Source organism: Oncorhynchus nerka, linkage group LG27 (genome assembly GCF_034236695.1).
Source record: "Oncorhynchus nerka isolate Pitt River linkage group LG27, Oner_Uvic_2.0, whole genome shotgun sequence".
Classification (NCBI taxonomy): Eukaryota; Metazoa; Chordata; class Actinopteri; order Salmoniformes; family Salmonidae; genus Oncorhynchus; species Oncorhynchus nerka.
The window spans coordinates 49,059,485-49,087,009 of NC_088422.1; the positions used below are offsets into that span (position 1 = coordinate 49,059,485).

The 27,525-nt window shown below is 42.1% G+C and overlaps 1 protein-coding gene across 1 annotated transcript; it reads left to right on the forward strand.

Annotated features, from left to right (window-relative positions):
- Nucleotides 1-3,028: 3,028 nt before the first annotated feature.
- Nucleotides 3,029-27,395, forward strand: LOC115111922 (serine/arginine repetitive matrix protein 4). The gene is made up of 12 exons (XM_065011149.1): nt 3,029-3,057; nt 3,420-3,566; nt 14,920-15,012; nt 15,226-15,312; nt 15,551-15,628; nt 16,076-16,162; nt 18,375-18,543; nt 21,579-21,910; nt 22,097-22,294; nt 22,413-22,514; nt 22,663-22,821; nt 23,480-27,395. The coding sequence occupies exons 1-12, from the start codon at nt 3,029-3,031 to the stop codon at nt 23,796-23,798; spliced, it is 1,800 nt and encodes a 599-aa protein (XP_064867221.1). The 3' UTR covers nt 23,799-27,395.
- Nucleotides 27,396-27,525: the final 130 nt, after the last annotated feature.

A 27,525-nucleotide genomic window follows, 5' to 3' on the forward strand; every position in this document is an offset into this window, starting at 1 on the left:
AAATTAAGAATACAGAATATCATTAGAGTATATCATTAGTGTGATAGGATGTCAAGCAGAAAAGGATGATTGTGTTCGTCTTTATTTGGGAAAACGAATGTCTCGAGGGAATGTATGACCCAAAACTGCCATACCTTTGTAACACCATCTCTGCCAGGGTATTCTGTCTAATTACGAAGGTGGGTCATGTTGGATATCTACATAATAAAGAAAATGTATAGCTCTTCATGGCATAGGAACCTTTTTATTGTTCCTTACTTCCCTATTTAACCCCTAAACAGTTTTCACCTTTTTACAGGTTTTGACCGACTCCTGTCCAACGTATAACTCCTCTTACAGATATTGGATCTTAATTTGACCCCTTTTTGCCGCAGAAGAAAAATAATCCTGCAGCAGGGAGGATTTGACGATATTTTTTTGAAAACGGATCATTCCTACTGGGAAAAGTGTTTTGATAGTGTACAAAACCTTAGGAACACTTTCCTAATATTGAGTTGCACCCCGTTTAACCCTCAGAACAGCCTCAATTCGTCGGGGCATGGACTCTACAAGGTGTCATAAGTGTTCCACAGGGATGCTGGCCCATGTTGAAGTCAATGCTTCCCCCAGTTGTCTGGATGTCCTTTAGGTGATGGACCATTCTTGATACACACAGGCTTTGCAGCAACGTTGCAGTTCTTGACACACTCAAACCCGTGTGCCTGGCACCTACTACCATACCCTGTTCAAAGGCACTTAAATCTTTTGTTTTGCCCATTCACCCTCTGAATGGCACACATACACAATCCTTGTCTCAATTCTCTCAAGGCATAAAAATGATTCTTTAACCTGTCTCCATGACATCAATAAGGGATTATAGCTTTCACCTGATCAGTCTACAGTATATCATGAACAGAACAAGTGTTCCTAATGTTTTATAGACTCTGTTTAGAGCCCGGCCAGCTCTAGGAAGTGTCTTGGTGGTGCCAAACATCTTTCATTTAAGAATGATGGGGGCCACTGTGTTCAATGCTGCATAAATGTTTGGTACTGTACCCTTCCCCAGATCTGTGCCTCCACATAGTCCTGTCTCAGAGCTCTACAGACAATTCCTTCAACCTCATGGCTTGGTTTTTGCTCTGACATGCACTGTCAACTGTGGGACCTTATATAGACAGGTGTGTGCCTTTCCAAATCATGTCCAATCAATATAATTTACCACAGGTGGACTCCAAGTTGTAGAGAAATCTCAAGGATGATCAATGGAAACAGGCCGCGCCTGAGCTCAATTTCGAGTCTCATAGTAAAAGGGTCTGAATACTTATGTCAATAAGGTATTTCTGCTTTTTTAAAACTGTTTTTGCTTTATTATTATGGGGTATTGTGTGTAAATTGTTGATGATTTAAAAAAAAAAAAAAGTTATCCATTTAAGAATAAGGCTCTAAAGTAACAAAATGTGGAAAAAGTCATGGGGTCTGAATAATTTCCGAAGGCACTGTATGTCGTCCTGGAGACCAATATCTATCTTGTGTTAGTAAACTATATAAAATGACGGTTGTTGATGTGTATGGCGACATTTGAGATATTTTTTTGTACCTTTGAATGCCGCAGTAGTAGGACGTAGAGTAGTAGGACATTTATTCTGTCTGGTTTGAGAGAGAAAGAGGAATTTGTGTTTTCAGTGAATTTAGGTAAATCATGAGGCTCATTTAAGACACCACACCAACAAATTAAGATTCCACACCTGTACCCGTCTTCTACCTGCCTCAGCGTAAACAAATTCAAGGTTCTGTCAGAATTCCCGAGGATTACAAGGCCACATAATTCCTCTTCAAATACAAGACAATTCTGGAAAGATATTCCATCACAGCGCCTTCGTAATAAAAACTGGTCCATGACGTCAATGCCAATAGCAATCTAGAGAATAAATAGGGCCTACTTTTTCTACTAACAGAATAAAAAATAAATGAATCATCATCTAGTTTGTATTGAAATATTCATTCAGCCTCAGTCTCCTTCCCTTGATTCCTTGATCATATTAATCACCCAACCCAGCAAGCGTCAGCTGTCTTCATTTCACCCATCACCTTTAAAACTCACCACCGTGATGGAGACAGACTGCACTTTTACATTAGTAGTTTGACACTACAGGCCGTACAGACGGTGTGCGTGCCTACGTGTGTGTACGTGTACACTCGCTCACTGTAATTGCTTGTGAGTGTGTGTGTGTTTTTTTCCTCTGTGTGTGTGGCCCTCAGTCTATAACACCGAGGTGGGAGAGAGAGAAAGCAGAAAGCTCTGAGCGGAGGGAGAGGAGGCAATCAAGTCTTAATCTCAGCTCCTGATTATCTTCTCATTACAATCAGACAGAGACGCTCGAAAGGAGGAAGATGTATAATTACGCTTCAATCTCCCATGACTAAAACACAGTATGGTAATAAGGAAAGGGCACAGAGAAGTCTGTGTCTCAAATGTCACCCTATTCCCTATATAGTGTGGTACTTCTGACCAGAGCCCTATGGGAAAGTAGTGTACTATTATCTGTACAGTCATATTACATAGGTTTGATATTGTGATGAAGCCAAGACTGTAGGAGTCAATGCAACAACAAAAAAGGCTAAATCATTTTCATGTGATTTTAATACAAAATTGCATAGGAAACGGTACAGTAGCTTTGTGTCCAAATCATGATCGTCCATAGTTAAGTGCATAGTTAAATGGAAATGCATGTAGTGGAATGCTGTTATATTCATTCATTACTGGTGTCATTTCCATAACACTGTTTCCATTCTACATGTTGGGAGACTGAAGTGGTAAATCTGTGAGTAATAGAGCATAGTAATATAGCACGGTGATAGAATGTGATTGAATTGTTTGATCTTTTGGGTCTGATAGTTGCTACTATGCAATGAGTATAAGCGGTAGTTTCTTCATCCCTTATGGAAGGACAAACTCAAGGTGCTCTGCCTCTGCCTGTGCTTAGCTGTTCAACTGTTCCACTTGCCAAAGCCTCCCCATTGCTACGCCTGCCAACCTCGAGACCTCGAGATGCAGAAAATAATTTCAGAGGATGTCAGGTCAACTGAAGCATGTAAATAACTGCATTTCAACTGACAGCTCATTTGAATGGAGAATAGCTGGCCTCTAGCTGGCCTCCAGGAGCTGTAGAGCATTACTTTTGACCAAGGCCCATGGGGCTCTGGTCAAAAGTAGTGCACTATATAGGGAATAGGGTGCCATTTAGTACGCAGCCAGGGTCTGGATGGGAATAGGCCCTAGTGATGCATCAAACGGTATAATGAAAACAGCTCGTATTCTGAGAATATTTCAAATGGAATGTGTTCCAGAGAGAGAGAGAGAGAGAGAGAGAGAGAGAGAGAGAGAGAGAGAGAGAGAGAGAGACTAAATCCATTCTTCCCTTTTATCTATCAATCCACAGCACGGAGACAACAACCTGCCAGCCACTCAAAGCCGATGAGAGAAAAGGGGAGGTCGCGGACACCAAGGTGGACACAACCACAGACAGAAATGGATGCATTAGAGACATAGGACGACACAAACATAGCAGCTATCATCGGACGCGGTGGTGAGTGCCTCTCTGTCTTGCAGTCGCAGCTCCACCAAATAAATGACTGGATTGTACAAGCATTCCTTCAGCATAGCTTGTATGGGGGCTCAATTTCAATTTGGGATTGGGGGGGGTGATCAATTTAAATTTCAAGCACTTGCCACTTCTATTTCAGCATTTCAAATGGTGAAGAAGGGAAGTCTTTGAAGGTGAACGGTCTTTGTAGATGATAAGGAGGTTTGAGAATTAAACATTTGCCTTTTACTTTTTACACTATTATCCAGCTTTCTTTTGAACAGCCTTGTTTGTGATCAAGTGTTGCATGGGGGATAAAGCTACGAATATCCAGAATACACCTTGGGGGATTCTCTCCCTGTCTACGTCCCAAAGGGCATGCTATTCCTTAAATGTTGCACTACTTTTGACCAAAAGAAGTATATTATATAGGGAATGAGGTTTGATTTGGGACACAGACCAAGTCTCGCTCTGAAGACAGAGGTAATCTCAGCTTCCTGGTGCGTCGTGCTGAGAGGGACGTAAACATTGTTATCAGCCCCAGCACAGTGCAAAACACAAAGGTGTTGTGAAATATTTTGAGTACAGTGACAGTCGGTTCTCCCCTCTCATGGACACCCCCTACACTCCCTACCCGCCACCATCCAACCCACTAGTTTCCTTTACTTCACGCCTCAAGAATAGTCTGTACCTCCCAAATGGCACCCTATTCACAATAGTGCCTTACTTTTGACCCAGAGCCCAATGGGCCCTATTCAAAAGTGGTGAACTAAATAGGGCAGGGATAATTAACTAGATTCAGCCACGGGACAATTATTTTGTTGTGCGGATGCTCATGGGGCCGGAACATAATAACAAATCATTTGTAGACTGCAAATTGACCGCAAAAAGCCCTAACAGATATAATATTTGACTAAAACATAATAATTTCAAACCTTGATAACGTTTGTATACGATCACACATATGTATTTTTATTATGTGTTGCTTACATTTGGCCCGTGGGACGCCAGTTGGAGAAACCTGATATGGGGAATAGGGTCCCATTTGGGAAGCAGACAGAATCCTTTGCTATGTCATTTTAAGGTGAGAAAATCTATTTTGTCAGATATTTTAAAGCTGGAATAAGTCTTCAGACACCTTCAAAGCCGGCGTGGTAATACAGCCGGAGGCGGTAGTTGATATGTAAAACACGGGAGAAGACATCTTAAGTGTTACCGGGATCATAAGCAGTGGAAATCATAGACTGGCTCGTTGAACTTTAAAGAACAGCTGCAGCTGCACTTTGGTTTAAAGCTTAGCATAAAGAGAAAAAGCAGTCTCTGATGTGCTTCTGACGATTATGATCACGCCTTTTACACAAGAAAAGAGTATGAATAAAAGCACTTTGTAGGGCTGTGCTTAAGAACTTGACGTTAAAAAGAGCAAACTGTGTTTTGCATAATAACTATGGCCAGGAGTTTGTCCTGGTCAGGAGGACAAACTCCTGGCCCTAGTAACAGCTAATAAAAACCTTGGCCTTAGCTATCCCTGCTTCTGTATTGAGTGTTTTTCATTGGGCAACCAATATCATGGCTGTGCATCAATAGCTGACAGCTAGAAGTAACACACGGGCAGTCCCAATTCACTTCCTACCCCTTCCCTTGGCCCTAACCTTACAATGTTTGCCCATCTGAAGGGTCTGGATAGGTATAAGCAGTGTAGTGATGGTGCATTCACCATATTGCTTCCACATTACAGATTTGCATTTAAGGGAAGGGCCCAGGGGAAAGTCTAGGGAGGGAATCTGGACCAGTAGTAAACCACACCAGTAGTCTGGATAGGTATAAACAGTGTAGTTGTCGACCTCTCACCACATTGCTTCCCAGGAATAGGGAGCGGCTATAAACCTTGCCCTGGCTGTGTGCATCAGTATCTGACAGCTAGAAGTAATGGCCTCCATCAAAGGCCTGTTTATCCCGACTATGCCCTGAAGGTCAAAGCGCTGAGCAGAAAGGACAGAAGCTAAAACCAAACCTGACACCACAATCATTAGAGTCCCAACCCCACCAGCAAACATCACACAGCGGGGAGCAGGGGTAGCCAGGGAACACGCAGGAAATACACAGAGCTACGACGGCAAAACTGCTGACTGACATCGACCAACTTACCTCCGAAGGATCTGTTGTAACAGTGACAGTCTGTGGAAATGAGCTCTGACTGCTGTTATTTCTGTAGATGACTAGCTAGCTGCTAATGATATACATATAGCTAGCTACGGTTGAAGTTGGAAGTTTACATACACTTAGGTTGGAGTCATTAAAACTTGTTTTTTAACCACTCCACAAATTTCTTGTTAACAAACTATAGTTTTGGCTAGTCAGTTAGGATATCTACTTTGTGCATGACACAAGTAATTTTTCCAACAATTGATTTTTAATTTTTTTATTTTTTTATTTCACCTTTATTTAACCAGGTAAGCAAGTTGAGAACAAGTTCTCATTTACAATTGCGACCAAGATAAAGCAAAGCAGTTCGACACATACAACGACACAGAGTTACACATGGAGTAAAACAAACATACAGTCAATAATACAGTAAAAAAAAAACAAGTCTATATACAATGTGAGCAAATTAGGTGAGAAGGGAGGTAAAGGCAAAAAAGGCCATGGTGGCAAAGTAAATACAATATAGCAAGTAAAACACTGGAATGGTAGTTTTGCAATGGAAGAATGTGCAAAGTAGAAATAAAAATAATGGGGTGCAAAGGAGCAAAATAAATAAATTAATTAAATACAGTTGGGAAAGAGGTAGTTGTTTGGGCTAAATTATAGGTGGGCTATGTACAGGTGCAGTAATCTGTAAGATGCTCTGACAGTTGGTGCTTAAAGCTAGTGAGGGAGATAAGTGTTTCCAATTTAAGAGATTTTTGTAGTTCGTTCCAGTCATTGGCAGCAGAGAACTGGAAGGAGAGGCGGCCAAAGAAAGAATTGGTTTTGGGGGTGACTAGAGAGATATACCTGCTGGAGCGTGTGCTACAGGTGGGAGATGCTACGGTGACCAGCGAGCTGAGATAAGGGGGGACTTTACCTAGCAGGGTCTTGTAGATGACATGGAGCCAGTGGGTTTGGTGACGAGTATGAAGCGAGGGCCAGCCAACGAGAGCGTACAGGTCGCAATGGTGGGTAGTATATGGGGCTTTGGTGACAAAACGGATTGCACTGTGATAGACTGCATCCAATTTGTTGAGTAGGGTATTGGAGGCTATTTTGTAAATGACATCGCCAAAGTCGAGGATTGGTAGGATGGTCAATTTTACAAGGGTATGTTTGGCAGCATGAGTGAAGGATGCTTTGTTGCGAAATAGGAAGCCAATTCTAGATTTAACTTTGGATTGGAGATGTTTGATATGGGTCTGGAAGGAGAGTTTACAGTCTAACCAGACACCTAAGTATTTGTAGTTGTCCACGTATTCTAAGTCAGAGCCGTCCAGAGTAGTGATGTTGGACAGGCGGGTAGGTGCAGGTAGCGATCGGTTGAAGAGCATGCATTTAGTTTTACTTGTATTTAAGAGCAATTGGAGGCCACGGAAGGAGAGTTGTATTGCATTGAAGCTTGCCTGGAGGGTTGTTAACACAGTGTCCAAAGAAGGGCCGGAAGTATACAGAATGGTGTCGTCTGCGTAGAGGTGGATCAGAGACTCACCAGCAGCAAGAGCGACCTCATTGATGTATACAGAGAAGAGAGTCGGTCCAAGAATTGAACCCTGTGGCACCCCCATAGAGACTGCCAGAGGTCCAGACAGCAGACCCTCCGATTTGACACACTGAACTCTATCAGAGAAGTAGTTGGTGAACCAGGCGAGGCAATCATTTGAGAAACCAAGGCTGTCGAGTCTGCCGATGAGGATGCGGTGGTTGACAGAGTCGAAAGCCTTGGCCAGATCAATGAATACGGCTGCACAGTAATGTTTCTTATCGATGGCGGTTAAGATATCGTTTAGGACCTTGAGCGTGGCTGAGGTGCACCCAGAGAAGGTATGGTGAGATTCGAAATGGTCGGTAATCTGTTTGTTGACTTGGCTTTCGGAAGACCTTAGAAAGGCATGGTAGGATAGATATAGGTCTGTAACAGTTTGGGTCAAGAGTGTCCCCCCCCTTTGAAGAGGGGGATGACCGCAGCTGCTTTCCAATCTTTGGGAATCTCAGATGACACGAAAGAGAGGTTGAACAGGCTAGTAATAGGGGTGGCAACAATTTCGGCAGATAATTTTAGAAAGAAAGGGTCCAGATTGTCTAGCCCGGCTGATTTGTAGGGGTCCAGATTTTTCAGCTCTTTCAGAACTTCAGCTGAATGGATTTGGGAGAAGGAGAAATGGGGAAGGCTTGGGCGAGTTGCTGTTGGGGGTGCAGTGCTGTTGACCGGGGTAGGAGTTGCCAGGTGGAAAGCATGGCCAGCCGTAGAAAAATGCTTATTGAAATTCTCAATTATGGTGGATTTATCAGTGGTGACAGTGTTTCCTATCTTCAGTGCAGTGGGCAGCTGGGAGGAGGTGTTCTTATTCTCCATGGACTTTACAGTGTCCCAGAACTTTTTGAGTTAGTGTTGCAGGAAGCAAATTTCTGCTTGAAAAGCTAGCCTTGGCTTTTCTAACTGCCTGTGTATAACGGTTTCTAGCTTCCCTGAACAGCTGCATATCACGGGGGCTGTTCGATGCTAATGCAGAACGCCATAGGATGTTTTTGTGTTGGTTAAGGGCAGTCAGGTCTGGGGAGAACCAAGGGCTATATCTGTTCCTGGTTCTAATTTTCTTGAATGGGGCATGTTTATTTAAGATTGTTAGGAAGGCATTTTTTAAAAATATCCAGGCATCCTCTACTGACGGGATGAGATCAATATCCTTCCAGGACACCCCGGCCAGGTCGATTAGAAAGGCCTGCTCGCCGATGTGTTTCAGGGAGCGTTTTACAGTGATGAGTGGAGGTCGTTTGACCGCTGACCCATTACGGATGCAGGCAATGAGGCAGTGATCGCTGAGATCTTGGTTGAAGACAGCAGAGGTGTATTTAGAGGGGAAGTTGGTTAGGATGATATCTATGAGGGTGCCCGTGTTTAAGGCTTTGGGGGGGTACCTGGTAGGTTCATTGATAATTTGTGTGATATTGAGGGCATCAAGTTTAGATTGTAGGATGGCTGGGGTGTTAAGCATGTTCCAGTTTAGGTCGCCTAGCAGCACGAGCTCTGAAGATAGATGGGGGCAATCAGTTCACATATGGTGTCCAGAGCACAGCTGGGGGCAGAGGGTGGTCTATAGCAGGCGGCAACGGTGAGAGACTTGTTTTTAGAGAGGTGGATTTTTAAAAGTAGAAGTTCAAATTGTTTGGGTACAGACCTGGATAGTAGGACAGAACTCTGCAGGCTATCTTTGCAGTAGATTGCAACACCGCCCCTTTGGCAGTTCTATCTTGTCTGAAAATGTTGTAGTTTGGAATTAAAATTTCTGAATTTTTGGTGGTCTTCCTAAGCCAGGATTCAGACACAGCTAGAACATCCGGGTTGGCAGAGTGTGCTAAAGCAGTGAAAAGAACAAACTTAGGGAGGAGGCTTCTAATGTTAACATGCATGAAACCAAGGCTATTACGGTTACAGAAGTCATCAAAAGAGAGCGCCTGGGGAATAGGAGTGGAGCTAGGCACTGCAGGGCCTGGATTCACCTCTACATCGCCAGAGGAACATAGGAGGAGAAGAATAAGGGTACGGCTAAAAGCAATAAGAATTGGTCGTCTAGAACGTCTGGAACAGAGAGTAAAAGGAGGTTTCTGGGGGCGATAAAATAGCATCAAGGTATAATGTACAGACAAAGGTATGGTAGGATGTGAATACAGTGGAGGTAAACCTAGGTATTGAGTGATGAAGAGAGATATATTGTCTCTAGAAACATCATTGAAACCAGGAGATGCCATTGCATGTGTGGGTGGTGGAACTAATAAGTTGGATAAGGTATAGTGAGCAGGACTAGAGGCTCTACAGTGAAATAAGCCAATAAACACTAACCAGAACAGCAATGGACAAGACATATTGACATTAAGGAGAGGCATCCTTAGTCGAGTGATCAAAAGGGTCCAGGGAGTGGAGAGGTTGGTTTGGATGGAGGTCTGTTGTTAGCCACCTCTTGCGTTCCGTCAGTAGATTAGTGGAGTTCCGTGTTGTAGAGGGGATTAGTCCAAATCACACAACAACAAAAAAATAAAAACAATAGATATAGTTATAGAGGCCCAAGAAGAAACATAATAATAATAAAAATAAATAAATTGTCCGATTGTCTATTCTGAGAGCAGCCGGTAAGACAGCTAACGGTTAGCAGGCCGCAGATGGGCATTCAGGTAACGTCGCGACGGAGGAGCCAGCCGGATCTCCTTCGGGTAGATAACGTCGGCAGTCCAGTTGTGAAGGCCCGGTGGGGCTCCGCGTAGGCAGTAAAACGGGTCCGGATAGGTGACTGCAGCCCAGGAGTGATTGACGGAGCTCAGGAGTGATTGACGGAGCTGGCTAGCTCCGGAGTAATTGATGTTTGCTCCGGAATCGACGAAAGCAGATAGACACACGGATAGCAGCCAGCTAGCTGTGAGATCCGGGAGTGAATGTCCAGAGAGCAGTTGAAATCCAGGGACATGGAGAGAAAAATCGGTCCGGTATGTTCCGTTCCGAGCCGCGCTGCGCCGTACAAAACTGGCGATAGATTTTCGAGTTAAAGGATAGCTGATGACCACAAACCGTGGTTAGCTGAATACTAACGAGTTGCCAGTAAAGAAGCTAACTAGCTTCTGATTAGCTCCTGGCTAGCTTCTGGCTAGCTTCTTGGAGTTTCTGGCTAGCTTCTGGCTAGCTTCTTGGAGGATTGCAGATTTGAGGTAAATAATACGTATTTATACATATCAATTGGTGAGGCAGGTTGCAGGAGAGTGTATTGAAGATGAGTTGATGGAAAATAAAAATAAAATGTATGTGAAAAAAGTTGTAAATATATATATATACACGACACGACAAGACAAGGACAAAAGACGTCTGAACTGCTATGCCATCTCGGGCAAGTGACAGATTACAGACAGATTATTTCACTTAGAATTCACAATTCCAGTGGGTCAGAAGTTTACATACACCAAGTTGACTGTGCCTTTAAGCAGCTTGGAAAATTCCAGAAAAGGATGTCATGGCTTTAGAAGCTTCTGATAGGCTGATTGACATAATTTGAGTCAATTGGAGGTGTACCTGTGGATGTATTTCAAGGCCTACCTTCAAACTCAGTGCCTCTTTGCTTGACATCATGGGAAAATCAAAAGAAATCACCCAAGACATCAGAAAAAAAAGTTGTTGACCTCCACAAGTCTGCTTCATCCTTGGGAGCAATTCCCAAATGCCTGAAGGTACCAGGTTCATCTGTACAAACAATAGTACGCAAGTATAAACACCATGGGACCACGCAGACATCATACCGCTCAGGAAGGAGACTTCTGTCTCCTAGAGATCATCGTACTTTGGTGCGAAAAGTGCAAATAAAATCCCAGAACAACAGCAAAGGACCTTTTGAAGATGCTGGAGGAAACAGGTACAAAAGTATCTATATCCACAGTAAAACGAGTACTATATCGACATAACGTGAAAGGCCGCTCAGCAAGGAAGAAGTCACTACTCCAAAACCGCCATAAAAAAGCCAGACTATGGTTTGCAACTACACATGGGGACAAAGATCGTAATTTTGGAGAAATGTCCTCTGGTCTGACGAAACAAAAATAGAGCTGTTTGGCCATAATGACCATTGTTATGTTTGTAGGAAAAAGGGGGAACACCATCCCAACCGTGAAGCATGGGGGTGGCAGCATCATGTTGCAGGGGTGCTTGCTGCAGGAGGGACTGGTGCGCTTCACAAAATAGATGGCATCATGAGGCAGCAAAATTATGTGGATATATTGATGCAACATCTCAAGACATCTGCCAGGAAGTTAAAGCTTGGTCGCAAAGCGGTCAAATGGACAATGACCCCAAGCATACTTCCAAAGTTGTGCAAAATGGCTTAAGGACAACAAAGTCAAGGTATTGGAGTGGCCATCACAAAGCCCTGACCTCAATCCTATAGAAAATTTGTGGAAAGAACTGAAAAAGCATGTGCGAGCAAGGAGGCCTACAAACCTGACTCAGTTACACCAGCTCTGTCAGGAGGAATGGGCCAAAATTCCCCAACTTATTGTAGGTAGCTTGTGGAAGGCTACCCAAAACGTGTGACTCAAGTTAAACAATTTAAAGGCAATGCTACCAAATACTAATTGAGTGTATGTTAAACTTCTGACCCACTGGGAATGTGATGAAAGAAATGAAATCTGAAATAAATCACTCTCTCTCTATTATTATTCTGACATTTCAAATAAAGTGGTGATCCTAACTGACCTAAAACAGGGAATTTTTACTAGGATTACATGTCAGGAATTGTGAAAAACTGAGTTGAAATGTATTTGGCTAAGGTGTATGTAAACTTCCGACTTCAACTGCACATTTTGATTAGCTGTTGATCCTCAAGGACGAAGTAACTATTGTTGCTTCAGTGGAAGGGAATATGAATTTTTCATCCATCTTTATTTTATTCAATCACCATATCCTCCCTCGGTGCCAAACCAGAATTTACACTTAACTACAGGTCTAGGATGAGATTATCAGCCCCAATCCTAACCTTAACCATATGGTGGATGATAATTCATTTTACTGTGGATCAGGGGTTAAGGTAAACTTTCCTCCTAATTTTTACTACTGAGCGAGATGCAAATGGTTTCTTTCTTCTGTAGGGATGGAGTTAGTGGGAGAGAAGTGTTAATGAGTAACAAAGCTTTCTCATTACCGAGACGGTACTTGGGTTCCTTCCCTATAATCAGCCCTTAATGTATTTCAGCTGCTAATGTTTAATGCTATCCAATGCAGCCTCCAACCGACATCGTTTATTATGCTGAGACAGACGGCCGCGTTCCATCTACATGTAATGGTGTGTGTGTGCGTTTGTCCGCGTATGTGTGTGTACGCGTGCACGAGTGTACTAAACGGACAGACACAGCAAGGCTAGGCATTCCCGGAGGGAAGGACGGGGAGATATTGTCTGCCCACGTACGTTTTCATCTGAGAGAAGGAACGATATAGACTGCAGTCGGTCACACACAAACACACACACAAACACACACACACACACACAGACTGTGTTGTCATATGATCTAATGGGTTTTCTGCTGGAGTGGCATTTATGTCTCTATCATATCCCTCAGTTGCTCGCAGCATGTTTGGAGCCACTCAGATGCTGTTAGACTACGCATGTTTACACTATCCAGTAGGTGATGTGAAAGGGAGCTCATTTGTAAATCAACGGTGCTTTGACAAATCTGATCACACACACTTCACATATTTCACATCTATACTGAACAAAAGTATAAACGCAACATGTAACAGATTCAAAGATTATATACATCTGTTGGTCACAGTAAAGGAAGGGGCGAGGATCAGAAAAACAGTAAGTATCTGGTGTGACCAGCATTTGCCTCATGCAGCACAACACATCTCCTTCACATAGAGTTGATTAGGCTGTTGATTGTGGCCTGTGGAATGTTGTCCCATTCCTATTCAATGGCTGTGCAAAGTTGCTGGATATTGGCGGGAACTGGCACAGATCCTTGTTGATAGGGTCATGCATTATCATGCTGAAACATGAGGTGATGGTGGGGGATGAATGGCATGACAATGGGCCTTAGGATCTCGTCACGGTATCTCTGTGCATTCAAATTGCCATTGATAAAATGCAATTGTGTTTGTTTTCTGTAGCGTATGCCTGCCCATACCATAACCCCACCTCCACCATGGGGCACTCTGTTTACATGGTTGACGTCAGTAAACTGCTTGCCCACACAATGCCATACATGTGGTCTGTAGTTGTGAGGCTGATTGGACGTACTGACAAATTCTCTAAAATGACATTATGGTAGAGAAATTAACATTACATGATCTGGTTACAGCTCTGGTGGACATTCCTGCCGTCAGCATGCCAAATGCACATTCCCTCAAAACTTGACATCTGTGGCATTGTGTTGTGTGACAAAAATTCAAATTTTAGAGTGGCCTTTAATTGTCCCCAGCACAAGGTGCACCTGTGTAATGATCATGCTGTTTAATTAGCTCCTTGATATGCCACACCTGTCAGGAGGATGGACTATCTTGGAAAAGGAGAAATTCCTTTTGTGCGTATGGAATTGTGTTGGCAAATGGGCATGTATGCGTACGTGCCTGCGTCTGTGTGTGTTTGTGTGTGTGTGTCCGTGCCTGTGCGTGATTAACAGTGGCTCACCTGTGACTGCAGTCTCTCTCAGCTCCACCATGTTTGCCAGACATATTTACGACTCAGCGAGTCCTACATAATTTAACCAGATAATTTCCTCTCCTCCGGACACCCAGATAATGCTCATTTTCTACCTCATTATTGAAGCCAAGGCAAGGCTGCCCGAATAAATTTCAGTTAAAGGCCCTTTCCTAGGCATCTCTCTCGCTGTCTCACGCTTCTCTCTATCGCTCTCTCACAATTCCTCCCTTCTTTACCGTCTCTCCCTCTCTATGTATCTCTCACTCCCTCCCTTCCCCTCTCCCTCCCTTCTACCATCTACCCCTATCTCTACCTGAAAGGCCAATTTAAGGAGTCTGTAGTGCTTAAAAGGGCCTCGTCGCCCTGACGCATTAGCCATTTGCAGAGAGCAAATGAAGTGAACCTTTCAGGAGCATTCATCCTGAGAGGCAGATGGTCTCCGACAACAGTTCCATCTTTATTGACTAATTAAAAGGCTCTGGGTGGAAAGACAATGACTAGGAGAGAGAGCGAGAGAGAGAGCGAGAGCGAGAGAGAGCGAGAGAGAAATAGAGAGAGAAATAGAGAGAGAAATAGAGAGAGAGAAAAGGAGGGAAAGGGAAAGCGAGATAAATGTATTTGAGAGAGAGCGAGAGGGGGGGTTATGCCATGCCTGTAAGGTCCTGGCAGAAATGTAAAGCTCAGAATCCATCAGGGCTAAAAAGGTACTACTCCCTAACTTAATTGATTGCTTTGGGCTCTGGAAGTTGTCAAGTTGTAATACCCCGTTCGGCCACATGTTTTGATGTGCCACTAGTCTTGACTGCTGAGGAATGCTGTGGCTATGACTGAACTTTGTGTTTACTTATAAATCACCTTTGACATCATAATGTGTTACCAAATTAAATATTCTTGACATTCCTGTGCATGACCATTAAAAATAGTGCATTGGCAATGCTGTCATCACTAAATATTTACTATGTCAACAATCTCTGTCTCTCTGTCTCCTGTTCCAGTGTGTCATTTGATGACGATCTCTCCCCTTGGCCCCACGCTCCCAAAGGGAAGAAAAAGAAAAGGAAATCGGAGAGAAAGAGGAAGAGGAAAAGGTCCGTACATAAAAGGAACCAGCACTCTGGTGGCCCGGGGGAAGGGTCTATTGTTGTGTGTGTGTGTGTGTGTGTGTGTGTGTGTGTGTGTGTGTGTGTGTGTGTGTGTGTGTGTGTGTGTGTGTGTGTGTGTGTGTGTGTGTGTGTGTGTTTGTACATGTGTGTGTGTTTGTACGTGTGTGGTCATAACTGTTTATGTGGTTTTTGTCATAGGTCTCCGTCCTACAGCCTGTCACCAGTGAGGAAGAAGAAGAAGAAGAAGAAGAAGAAGAAGAGCTCTAAGAAAAGCAAACGCCACAGGTAGCTACTTTCTATGTAATGTTGTTGTTGATCTGTATTAAATTAGTATCTTTGGTCTTTTTCATCAGAAGACAGCATGAGCCTGGCATGCAAGATTACTTTGGCAAACACTATAAAATGTATAATATGAGGTTTGAGTGAATCAGAAGTTTCAATGGTTTGCTGTTCTGTCAAAGAAATGGATGAACACACATGAAAGTGTCAACAACAACATTCTGTTTTTGTTTCTCTTTTCCAGGTACACCTCTAAAAAGACAAAGCACAGCTCTTCAAGCTTGAAACATAAGAGGAAGGGTGATCGAAAGCACAAAAAAAGGTTGGTTGATGTAATTTTCCATCAATTCAGAGCAACTGCACTGAAACTGCACTGATTTTGTGTTCTGAAAGTGAAAGACACGATTGAAAGCAAGAAACACAATGAAAGAGAAAAATGTACCAAAAGAGAGTAAGAGAAACCAATTTCATGCTATGAACCGACAACATTTATAATTCTGCTGCAGTGAGCAAAGCAGAGCCGAGCGTCGTTGCTGAACATAGAGCGAGGTTCAGACGTTCTCTTTCTTTTTCTTTTGCCCTTTTTCCACCACAATATTTTGTCTTCTTTATATGAAATATATTGATTTGGTGCCAGTAATCAGGGAAGCAGAATATGGAGGAGTAAAGCAAGTGCAATATCCATCACAGCAACGTTTGGCCATTTCTTCCTTACTAAGAAAATACTCATTCCTTGGTCTCTCTTCTCTCCTCTCATTTACTCTTCCAGCTCACGGAGTCACACAAAGCGGAGACGACGCTACCGGAGGTCAGAGTCAGAGAGTTCCACCTGGCGGTCCTCCAGCGCCGAGAGCAGGTAAGGCCTAGCCTCAACACACACACACACACACTGCGACGGAAGCCGCCATTTATCTTTTCAGCCCTGGGCATCCTGCCTGGTCTGGTCTGGTCATGCCACAGTGATGACTGATAGGCCAGAGGTGACTGTCTGATCATAGGAACGAGTAACGGGTGTAGCAGTAGCCTCCTTATCACATCTTCACAGGAAATGGCTGGGAAACGGCATCCACAGATCAATGCCCACTCAATTAGTGACATATGGCCAGATCACTGAGATCGGGCTGTGTTTGCGGTGGCGCTGATAGAGTTTGATGGATTTGGTGGATTAATATTGCAGTTGGTGTGGACCAGAGTTACGATTTTGAGGTGATTGGTTAGGTGATAGGATAGGTTCTAAAGGATTTGGGACAGCAGTTTAGTTTTTGCATTTAGTCTGACAATAAACCATTTCATTTTCATCATCTGAATCCTCAAAGAGAGACAGAACAATTATATTAGACCTCCCTTAATGTCACCTCTACACTACAATAATTAACTCATCATCTGACATAATCCACTCTTTCATACATACACCCCTCATTCATTAATGGATTCATTCATTCATCCATTCATTCTCTCATTCATTTACACTGGTAACATGGGGAGACAGAATTGAGAGCCAAAGGTTTCAAATTGAAATAATCTTAAACCAGAGATGATTGCTTTTAAATCCCTTCTGGATCTCTCCATTATTGGGAGTTTCCCTGGGATATTCAGCAGAGGAAATCATTACTGAAATTGAATAGCGGCAAGCTTTACGCCGGCCGACCGTGCTCCGCTGAAAGGTGCCGAGAGTCTGTTTGCGTCGCAAATGGCATCCTATACCCTTTATAGTGCACAGCTTTTGACAGCATATAGTGCACTACTATATAGGGAATAGGGTGCCGCTTGGGATACATACTCTGTCGTAGGGGAGACAAGGGGGGAACAATCAGAATCATTTTCAATACCCAGGGATTCCATACCACCTGTCCCCTGGAAAACGATTATACACCAACTGCATTCCAGAACTGTATAATTATTTTGGAATTGTATAACTGTCAAGTCCACCAATAAAACACCACTGAGTTCTCCAGGATCGTGTTCACAGCCCCAGCTCTAGCTAGTTTTGAAATGTGAAATGCCATGGTTTGGCAAGGCTGGCTGGGTAAGTTCTCCCTCCCCTTAGCTGGGCTTGTGGCAGTATCTGTGCTAGCAGTGTTTGCCCGTGTTGGAGGGTAAGGCTATATATCAAGCCGGTTTGTCTGAGCTCTGCCAAGCCGACACACACACACACACACACACACACACACACACACACACACACACACACACACACACACACACACACACACACACACACACACACACACACACACACACACACACACACACACACACACACACACACACACACACACACACACACACACACACACAGCTAAGCTGCCGCCCCAGCTAGGCTAAGCTGGGGCGGCAGCTTAGCCTAATCTGCCGGACTAGTAACCGGAAGGTTGCAAGTTCAAACCCCTGAGCTGACAAGGTAGAAATCTGCCGATCTGCCCCTGAACAGGCAGTTAACCCACTGTTCCTAGGCCGTCATTGAAAATAAGAATTTGTTCTTAACTGACTTGCCTAGTTAAATAAAGGTAAAAAAAATATATTAAAAAAAAACACAAGCTGCTGCAGGCATTAGTCTGTAATCTGATAAGGGTTGATCTCTGTTCAGCCTTAGATCACATTCACTATGAGGCTGCTGCCTGCTTCTCCTATACAGTCTGGGGTATATCCTGATCTGGCCATCTGTCCCCCTGTCCCTACACAGTTTTTCCAAATTGTCTTCAAATGCAACTTCCCCTCATCTTGTGATGAAAGTTGTTTCACCAAACAACCAGTTAGAACATCATTTTGGTTGTTTGGTGAAACAACTTTCATCACAAGATGAGGGGAAGTTGCATTTGAAGACAATTTGAATACAGTTGTTCAAACAGTAAACATTGACCTAGTGAGGCCAAATGTGTATTCTCAACGCTGCACAATAAGTGCTATTTTGAGTAAACGGTTTTGTCCCAACCTATCCCTAACGCGCACAGATGCCAATTTAGTCCAGTCAATTGTGAAAATACTGTCAGCTGGCAAGCAAATTTTGCTTGATTTGTAGACTGTGATGAAGTAGTGAGGTTTTAACTCCTTAAAATCTGTGTCCACAGCCATCATCTGCACAAATCAGTGAATCACCCTGTGTTGGGAGGCCTAGCAGCCCAGAGGGAGGACCCTAGTACAGCGCACCTGGACCACAGAGCGTTTGATTGGGGGTCCGCCGCCAAGTCAGTCTGTAAAACGACTCCAATCTTTCGCTCCGTCCTTTCTACTGGCACCGTAAGTGTTTATCGGGATTCTGAGCCTTAACAGATGTACCAGTGGTGTAGTTTTATTACTCTATTAAGGCCATGTAAATCTGCCTCAGTATCTCAAAAACATTCGGCGAAGTGGATTTGTTTAACTTATGACAAATATAAGAATGTATTCAAAGCAACTGGACCGTGTCCTTTCCCAAGATCAAAAATGGCTATCAGAAATACTGTGCCGTATAAAAACACACATATAGCACAGATATAGATTGTATTTTTGGAAGATGTGGACTTTTCGAATTCAATTTGGTCCTTTGTGGGTGAATTCCAATCACTTCAGAATCAAATAGATTTTACATGGCCTGTCTGAGTCATGTCGTTTCCTTACCTCTTTTCTACGAACGCCACATTTAGCGGTAATGTCATCTGTTCTTGTTTTTCCATTTTATCGAACCAACACCATCAAATAAATACAAACATAGCAGAAACAGCACCCGAGGAACTTGCTGGAGGTAGGCAGATATTGGTCATGTGCCGAGGATGCATTCAAGCTGTTTTGGCGAAAAGCTAATGGGGCAAGAGTGAGATGAAATTATCAGCACATTGACTGCAGGCAAGATTACAACACATACTGTAGCAGTTAATTGTTTCTTGAATTCAGCTGTTTTTCCTGAGCTCAAGCCCATCACTTATTGCTGTCATCAAAACAATACTCTTATTGACTGTTTATGAATTGCTATTGGCCCTGCACTGTGGCAGTATTAGAAACTATGTCTTGGGTGATAGTAATTGATCAGGTATTTCAGATCCGAAATAGGAGGTTGGCAACATCTAACTTTGCCAAGTGGCGTTTATCTCTTTATTGCTTGAAACTGCTTGGATTTGAAACCCAGCTCAGCTCCGTCCGTTCGTTGACTCATTGTCTCATGCTTGCTGAGGCATGAAATACATTCCATTTCTCTCCAGTGATCATTAAATTATGCTAATTACACCCCAGATTTTTTAAATCACAAACCACAGGTTTTGTAATTTAAATGTAATAAACTAGGCCTACGTTGACGCATGCTTTGTATTCTAAACTCAAACCTTTTTTCTGAGAGGGGTTTCTACATTCTAATATCATTTTACTATGTTTATCACTTTTTGTATTCATTTTATACAGGATTTAATTGAATTAAAGTAATATTGTTACAGGAACCTATATAAACTAACACTTTCATAGAATTTATTTTCACAGGTTTTAAGTGAATTAATCATCAGTGAAAGTATAGTCCTTTCTGTAGTTATATCAAAAGGAACAGAAATGAACTATTTCATAATTGGTCTTAAGAATTCATTATTTGCTGGGGGCAAACTTTGGAACAATCTTTTGAAAGTTATTAGAGCAATGCATGATGGGCAATGGTGTTCTACACTGCATTTTTTTGTGTCCCACATTTGTTTATATAAAAAACTAAGCCGTTAACAACCCAATATTGTTAATCAACCAGGTTGACACTGAAATACTCATGGTATAATAGTAGCCTTACGTTTTTTAATTATTTTTTATTAATGCAAATACTGTTTTATATGCTTATTTTCGATTATGTTGAATGATTAAACCACTGCACAGAAGGGCAGAATTTTAAATTTTTTAGTAAAATGTCCAGGAAAGCATTTTGTCTTCATAACAGATCCTAATGAAGCTAAACTATGTGGGTATTAGGAAGATTGAAGAACAAGATTGGATAGATTGAAGCATATTTGTCAGTAGCCTGTGACGGATGGTTTGGTTTTGATGTTTCCCCTGGGGTTTTCAGTTTTAATCTGGTCTGATGTTGCAGACCGGGGACTCGATTATCTGAAAAAGCTTTAGGGCAGTCAAAGTTTAAGTAATCTACTACAAATTATTTGCAATTGATAGGTAAAGAGGAATTATCTGTTTGGAGGGAATTTAGTTTCGCTAAACATTCAGTCATTTAGTATCTTATTTCCCACGAGTTTCGTTCTGCAGGAAAACATTCCTGTATAGTCCTCAGTGACAGCAACCACTCTTGCTATTTTAGAGTAAAACGAACTCACTTACTTTAGGGGGAAAAAAATGAAAACGCTACAGTGTAGTTTACAAAGGTGGTTTGAATACCTATTCTAAAGTAGTTTGTCATAAAAGGCCTTACAGACGTGCGGTGTAACTATTCCAGATTGAGTGCATAATAGAACCTTGTTATGGGCTTCTAGCCCCAAGAAAACTCCTAAACAATCACACTTAAGGGAAGAAAAAGGAACATGCCAATAACAGTCTAACTGGCTCTGGGTTTGAAGAGAGGGTTGTTGTCTTTTTCTTGCAATTTACAACTCTAATGATGCACTTATGTTGCCCGCTCTTCCCTTTTTCTTACACCTTACCTACTTAAGGAGGAAATCTTGATTGGTAAGTCGATGCTATCCGCAGACGTAGGGATTTACTGTACCTAGGGTTCGCTGCAGGGTAATTATTTTCTTCTTGCAGGGAAAAAGCACAATCATCTGTCCTATTCTGAGGGCTTTCTTAGTTAGACTGATGGGATATCTCTTTGTCTGCAATCCTTTTCATTTCTACATAATACCCATTTTGTGATGTTTGTTCAATGTTCTATAAAACAGGCTTTGTAATGGGGCTATTGTTTTTTGTTATTTTCTTCTTCTTTCTTCTATCTTTTTCTCTCAGTCGACTTGGCTAAAGCCGTTGGTAGTTTTATTCACACATTAGTTTCTCTCTTTCTTTTCCGTTCTTTTCTGTTCTTTTGTTCTTCCTTTCATATGTTTGTTTTAGTTCCAAATTAATTTACTTTAAAACTTTTTTGTTAATTTATTTCTATTTGGTTCAGTTTTGTTTTTCTTTCCAACTTATTTGCATGCCACAAATTTGCATGACGTCTTTAATCTTTCCAAGTTCTCTGTCCCAAAATAATAATTTATTCTCTGTGTTTTGAAGGGAAATACGTGCCTTTGTAGAGTATCACAGTGCATCGTACAGGTAATTGCTTGAACCTATCCAAAACATCTCTAGAAGTAAAGCAATATCCTCTTTCTGTCTGTTTACAGGTCTTGCAGTCAAAACCTGGCAGTGAGGTTTTAAACACGACAGTAGTTCACCATCACACTCTGACCAATCAGAGCAAAGGACCACAGGATTACGATTCCGGGAATGACACGTCTTCACCACTGTCGACCAAAACCAGCATTTCACGGACAAACGTCATCGGTGACAAAAAGGTCTTGTGTCAAGCGCCGGCTTCCCCAGAGAAGCTGAAGTTTACAGATGGCGATAACGCATCCGACTCTGGGAACTCTGTGACCAGCTATGCTTCCCTGTGTAAACCTCTGCATGTGGAAGGTGGTTTGTCTACTCCCATTTTCAATGGGAACGGCAAGAGGTGGGCTTCCTATCTTTCAGGAATATCATACTGTAAATGACGTAAACTGCTGCTTGAAGTCAAAGATCAGAAATGTTCCTTAATTTAAGCCTGCCATGTACATACTGTAAGGAGGACATCAACATATTTTTTTACAATTGCTGCAGAAATTGATACATTGGTGTAATTCCACTGTTATCGTTGCAGTGAGCCGGTAACAACCTCAGTATGTGGGGCCAAGGTGGGGAGACCTCAGAAGACAGTCTCTTCTCTCTCTCCTTTGAGGATGGTGGCCTCTTCACGTAAGCGGACTAGAACCAACTCGTCGAGCAGCAGAAGTAGATCCTCAGGGAGCTCAAGACACTCCGGACGCTACTCTCGAAGCCGACCACTTTCATCTGCCAGGTAGGTTTCATTCAGGTTTTAATGTTCTAATGTACTTCACTGACACCTTAAGCAGCCACCTGAAATATGTGGGCTTCGCTGAGCACTGTTGAAGTAAATCTGTTCTGCTTGTCTTAAGGTCGTACTCCCGTTCACCAAGCTACTTGGCTGGTTTGAGAAGGAAAGGTAGTGAGGGCAGTGGAAGGTCCAGAGGAAGCTACTCCAGATACAGTAAAGAGAGGTAAAGCATGTGTCACCTATCTACTTGCTCAACTAACTACTTCTGGCATAATGATAGCAGGATGTGCAAGTGTCGTGAGTTTAAAATGTGAATTACAGAATTGCTTACGAGTGATGCCTTACTGTACTTCTTTTGCCATCTAACATAGGATTCGAGAGAAGAAGAGGGACCCCAGCTCCTGTGAGAAGGATGTGAAGCACAGCAGTCAGAAGCGAAGCGGGAAGAGGCATAGACGCAGGTCCTACTCTCCAATGAGGAAAAGGAGGAGAGATTCACCCAGTCACCTGGAAGCCAGGAGGATAACTAGGTATCCTTTTCCCTTTCTGTCTGATACACTTTCACATTCCTTACAATACATGCATTGTTTCATTCGTGCGCCATAACTCTTTTATTTGACTGTATCAACTTATTTACTCAAACCACGGACTCAACAATGGTTTTCCTGCAGCAGAGTCCCTCTTCTTTTAACCTTTGACAATGGCCTCCAGTTTGCCGCAGAGGCTTTTGGCGAACTGTGCTGTGAAAAGAAGGCCATTTACCAGATGCATTTTCTACTAGTCTAAACCAGCTACAATGAATAAAGCGAGACAGCTCAATGAAACAGTTGTGATCGTGATTATGCACTGAAATGTTCCAGGCGTAATGTTGTTTTGAGGTGTGACAGTAATGCTATATCTTAAAGAAGTTAATCCTGACATGAACACGAGCTGAAATACAATTTTGTGAAGAGAGTAGCGTAGCAATCCAGGCATGAATACTTAGGCCCCTTGTACTGTATGTTAACAATAAGGTATGGTTTAGAAATCAATATCCAATTAAGCATTCTGAATGACACCGTAATGTTTTTTTTGTTATTTAAAAACTTTATCTGCAATTGATTGCTTTGGGACTTAAATGACTTACTCTTCATGTATTGATTCACACAGTCTCTTAAATGCTAACCATACTTCCCTAATTTCCCATAGTGCCAGGAAGAGGCCCATCCCCTACTTCCGGCCCAGTCCTTCATCCAGCAGTCGCTCTACCAGTGTATCCTCTTGGAGCAGCCTATTCACACGGAGTCGCAGCCCTAGGTCCAGTCCTGGCCTCTGCCTCAGTAGTTCAAGGAGTAGGAGTAGGAGCAGGAGCCGAGGAAGAAGTAGGAGTAGGAGCTACTTCTCCTACCGGAGCTACAGTCGCAGCTCCTCTTGGAACTCCATCTTTGGTCGCCGGAACCGCAGTCAGAGCCAGAGTCGCAGCTATGACTCGTTGGACGGTTACAGCAAAGGCAAGAACCGGCACTGAGTTTTTTTTTTAACAGACTGAGGAGGTTACAGAGGAGACTGCATTATCATTTCTCAATCTCCCAGCGGAAGTATGAGGTGATGTTTTCATCTCTTTGCGTCTTTTTTGTGTTAGATGCCTGAGCCAAACCCTTCAAGTAATTGTATTTTTTTTTGTGTCGTTATTTGTTCAACGATGTCTTGAATAGAGGCAGTTGTCTCGTCCATGATGTATTGAAGACAGAAACCACTGGAAATAGATTGTTTGTTTTCTTTGGTTAGTTTTTTTTTTGAGTCAGCTGTGTCCTCGTCATGCATTATTAGCATTCAAAATGGCCAGAGACTGTTTTTCCTTGTGACACTCTTCCTCTGACGTCTGTGTCTGAAACGAAGGATGGAGGAGCATTGTTCAATTTAACCCTCTGATAAACTCTTATTTTATAACAACTCTTAAGTTTCTGACCATTTCAGATCTGGGATGTGCACCTCAAAGTTGTTTTGGGGACAGAGGGAGGGTGAGAGGGAGGGTTTTTCAGGAACATAGGAAAAGGTGTCCATCTCTGATCTCAGCTCTTAACAATGTGGAGCAAAAACATGCCTCTGAGAAATGATGAGAAGGGGGAGGAAGAGGAGGTGGCGGAAGTCCCGATGCCAAACAAACTGCCTATCAGCTCAGATGTATTTATCCTCTAATCAAGTGGAAAACAATTGAAATTGAATTCCTTATAAGATTAATGATCAAACCACTGCACAGAAGGGCTGAAAAAGTGGGTTTTCATAAAAATGTCTGTCTTCATAACAGCTCCTCTAGTGAAGCTCAACTTTGTGAGTTTACAAAAGAGATTTTTTTTACACTGTTTTAGTAGCTGCTAGGTTGTTATATTTATTTATCTAGGTAGTTATTTATTAATTCATATATTTATTTATTTAATCAAATGATCTGCGTTCTATTTATTTTATTATTAATAAGAGTGCAATGAGAGAGTGTTCAATGGTTTTACTTCTCAGCATATGTTTGACAGAGAGGAGATTCACTATTGGATAAATCTGTTATTTTGTTATTCAGATTTTTTTGTGTAACGGTCCCAAATAGCACTGTTCAATAATGTGTTTGGTATTTCAGAAGCAGAATCAAACACATACTTCACCTGTCTTGTTTGCATAGTTCGCCCACCAAAGGTCAAGTTTTGAAACACACATTTTTGTGTCATGCATATTTATAACGTGTTTACAGTAATGTTCATGCTTTTGTGTTGCCTCTCAGCAATGGTCTATGTTTCTATGCAATGCCATTATATTGCTGGGTTTATACAATTATGAGTATGTTGCGATTAAATAAATAAAAAAGTTCCCATTCAAACTCTACAGTGGACAGTCTAGCCCATGTGCCAGTCTGTTTGTGCTATCATACCAACTCCTGTCATCCATTGACAGTAACAGAGTTGGCAAGCGAACAAGCAGATCTGGAACAAGGCTAGTCTGACTTTGCACAATAGACAATGTAATAGCATATCGATACAAACAATGTTACTTTGCTTCACTCCATCTCAACTATTCATTCCTCTATTCTCTTTTGGGGAGAATGCTATTTCTTCAGAGGCTATGCTATTAATAGCCACATCAACAGAGATGACAGAAACAGCAAATAGGAAAGTACTAAAAGCCTGTGTGGCAGACTTTTAGCCTCAATGGATACTCCCATATACTCTTTCAAGGAGATCTATGTTGAGTAGATTAAGCAACAAAAAAAAATGAAAACATTAGCATTTAGAATAACTGTCTTTGCCCTTATGTTTAATTTCTCCATTAGGTCCAATCTATCACCCTGTCTATCTACGTTCAGAATCTGCTCCAGGCATGAGGGTCTGCTCTCTATGCATTGTACATATAACAGTCTGAAGTTATTTATCTGAATGTTCAGTAACTTGTCCAAAGGTTTGGAGAGCCTGGAAGGATGATGATGACACAAGAGTTTGACAACCCATTTTACATATGCTACTGATGACATGCTTTTGCGGTAGTGCTGAGTGATTAACCGAAATGTAGGTTTATTTTCATTTTTTAAATAACTAATTGATCAATGTCAGTTCAATTATTTTAATTCCTTTTATTTCCATTTTTTTCTGTGCGCTCAAATCTCGGTTTGTGCCGTTTCTCTAGAGATTTCTCTCTGGGAGATGTTGTCCAACTATAGAGAATGATAGAGGCCTCTAGTGGCCAAAAGGAGTGCCAAAAGGCTGTATTAGCATGGGCAGCACCATTGAGGGCTTCCAACATTTTAATGTAGTCAACTGGGTGGGACTTCCAAATTCATTGGCTGATCCCTCCTGGTGGCCCAGTTGGAGTCATGTCCAACCGAGTCATCAGGAGGGTTCAGCCAATCGTGAATAAGAAAATTGACTACTTCAAAATAGAGATTGCCTCAATGGCGCTGCCCATGCTGTCACAAAGACTATAATACCATAGGTACAAAGATGAGTCCTCTATCGCAATGTGTCAAACTCAAAGTTAAGACCAGAATCCATTGCGCCTACAGCTGCCTGTTATCATTGGTTCTTGCCGGGCAAGACTGTGGGGCCGGCAGACCGACCCAGCGAGAAAGAGCAGAGTGATAGCGAGACAAGAGAGGGATAGAGACATCATCATACAATCTTAGAAAAAGGGGTTCCAAAAGGGCTGTTTGGTTGTCCCCATACGAGAACCCTTTTTGGTTCCAGGTAGAATCCTTTTTGGTTCCAGGTTGAACCCTTTTTGGTTCCAGGTTGAATGCTTTTGGGTTCCAGGTAGAACCCTCTGTGCAAAGGGTTCTACATGGAACCCAAAAGAGTTCTACCTGGAACCAAAAAGGGTTCCTCAAAGGGTTCTCCTATGAGGACAGCCAAATAACCCTTTAAGGTTCTAGATAGCACCTTTTTTTCTAAAAGTGTACTAAAAACAAATATGTAATTTACACTAGCAAAATATTTTATTTAAGTAAAGTAATGTGAATAAAAGATGGCTAGAGCCCAATAAAGGATAGTAATGGGCAGTCACTACCATCAATTGTTTTATTCTGTGTTGCAGCATTGAACCCACATAATGCATTTATTGTACAAAAACAAAAACATGATTATTTTTCAAAAACTGAACTGACCTAAAAAAAAACACTATTTGCTGAGCACTATTTTGAGGTGAACCACTCTCCCTTTTGGCCTGATATACCATTCCATGATGTACAGTATGTACACTGTACAAATGAATATGAATTATTACTGTGGTGTAAATATGCATCTGCGCTGTATAGAGTCATTATATGAGGGATGTGGCATAATTCATTCAGAATTTGTGGAATAGTCAATCAAATGATCAATGCAAAATGATGCACTGGTACGGTATGGTTTCTCTCCTACTGTAAATACTTTGCCTCATTGTTGTCAACTCATCTGTAAGCTCTCTGATTTTAGTGTTAAATAATGTGCATTCATTCTTTAATTTCCCATGTGAAAGAACAATATTGCAAGACTGAGAGACAGGATGCGTTTTCCCGCTGGTGTCAGTGTGAGCTTGACTTGTTGTAATGTGTCAGCTGAAATTGTAATTGTCCTTCCTTTGAATCCTTAAATAAACCCGTATGCCTCCCCTTCCTCTATCTTGTAAGTCTGTCAAATCCATGTAAAATCCTAAATAAAATTGTATTTCATTCATAGCCTACAGGGTTTACTTTCCATCTTAATTGTTTCAATACATATACAAAAGAAAAAGCTTAACTA

Coding starts and splice junctions, on each gene's coding strand:
- LOC115111922 (XM_065011149.1), top strand. CDS start 3,029: ATGCAGAAAATAATTTCAGAGGATGTCAG. Junction 15,013..15,225: donor AGAAAGAGGAAGAGGAAAAG/GTCCGTACATAA, acceptor TTTTTGTCATAG/GTCTCCGTCCTACAGCCTGT. Junction 22,295..22,412: donor CGACCACTTTCATCTGCCAG/GTAGGTTTCATT, acceptor GCTTGTCTTAAG/GTCGTACTCCCGTTCACCAA.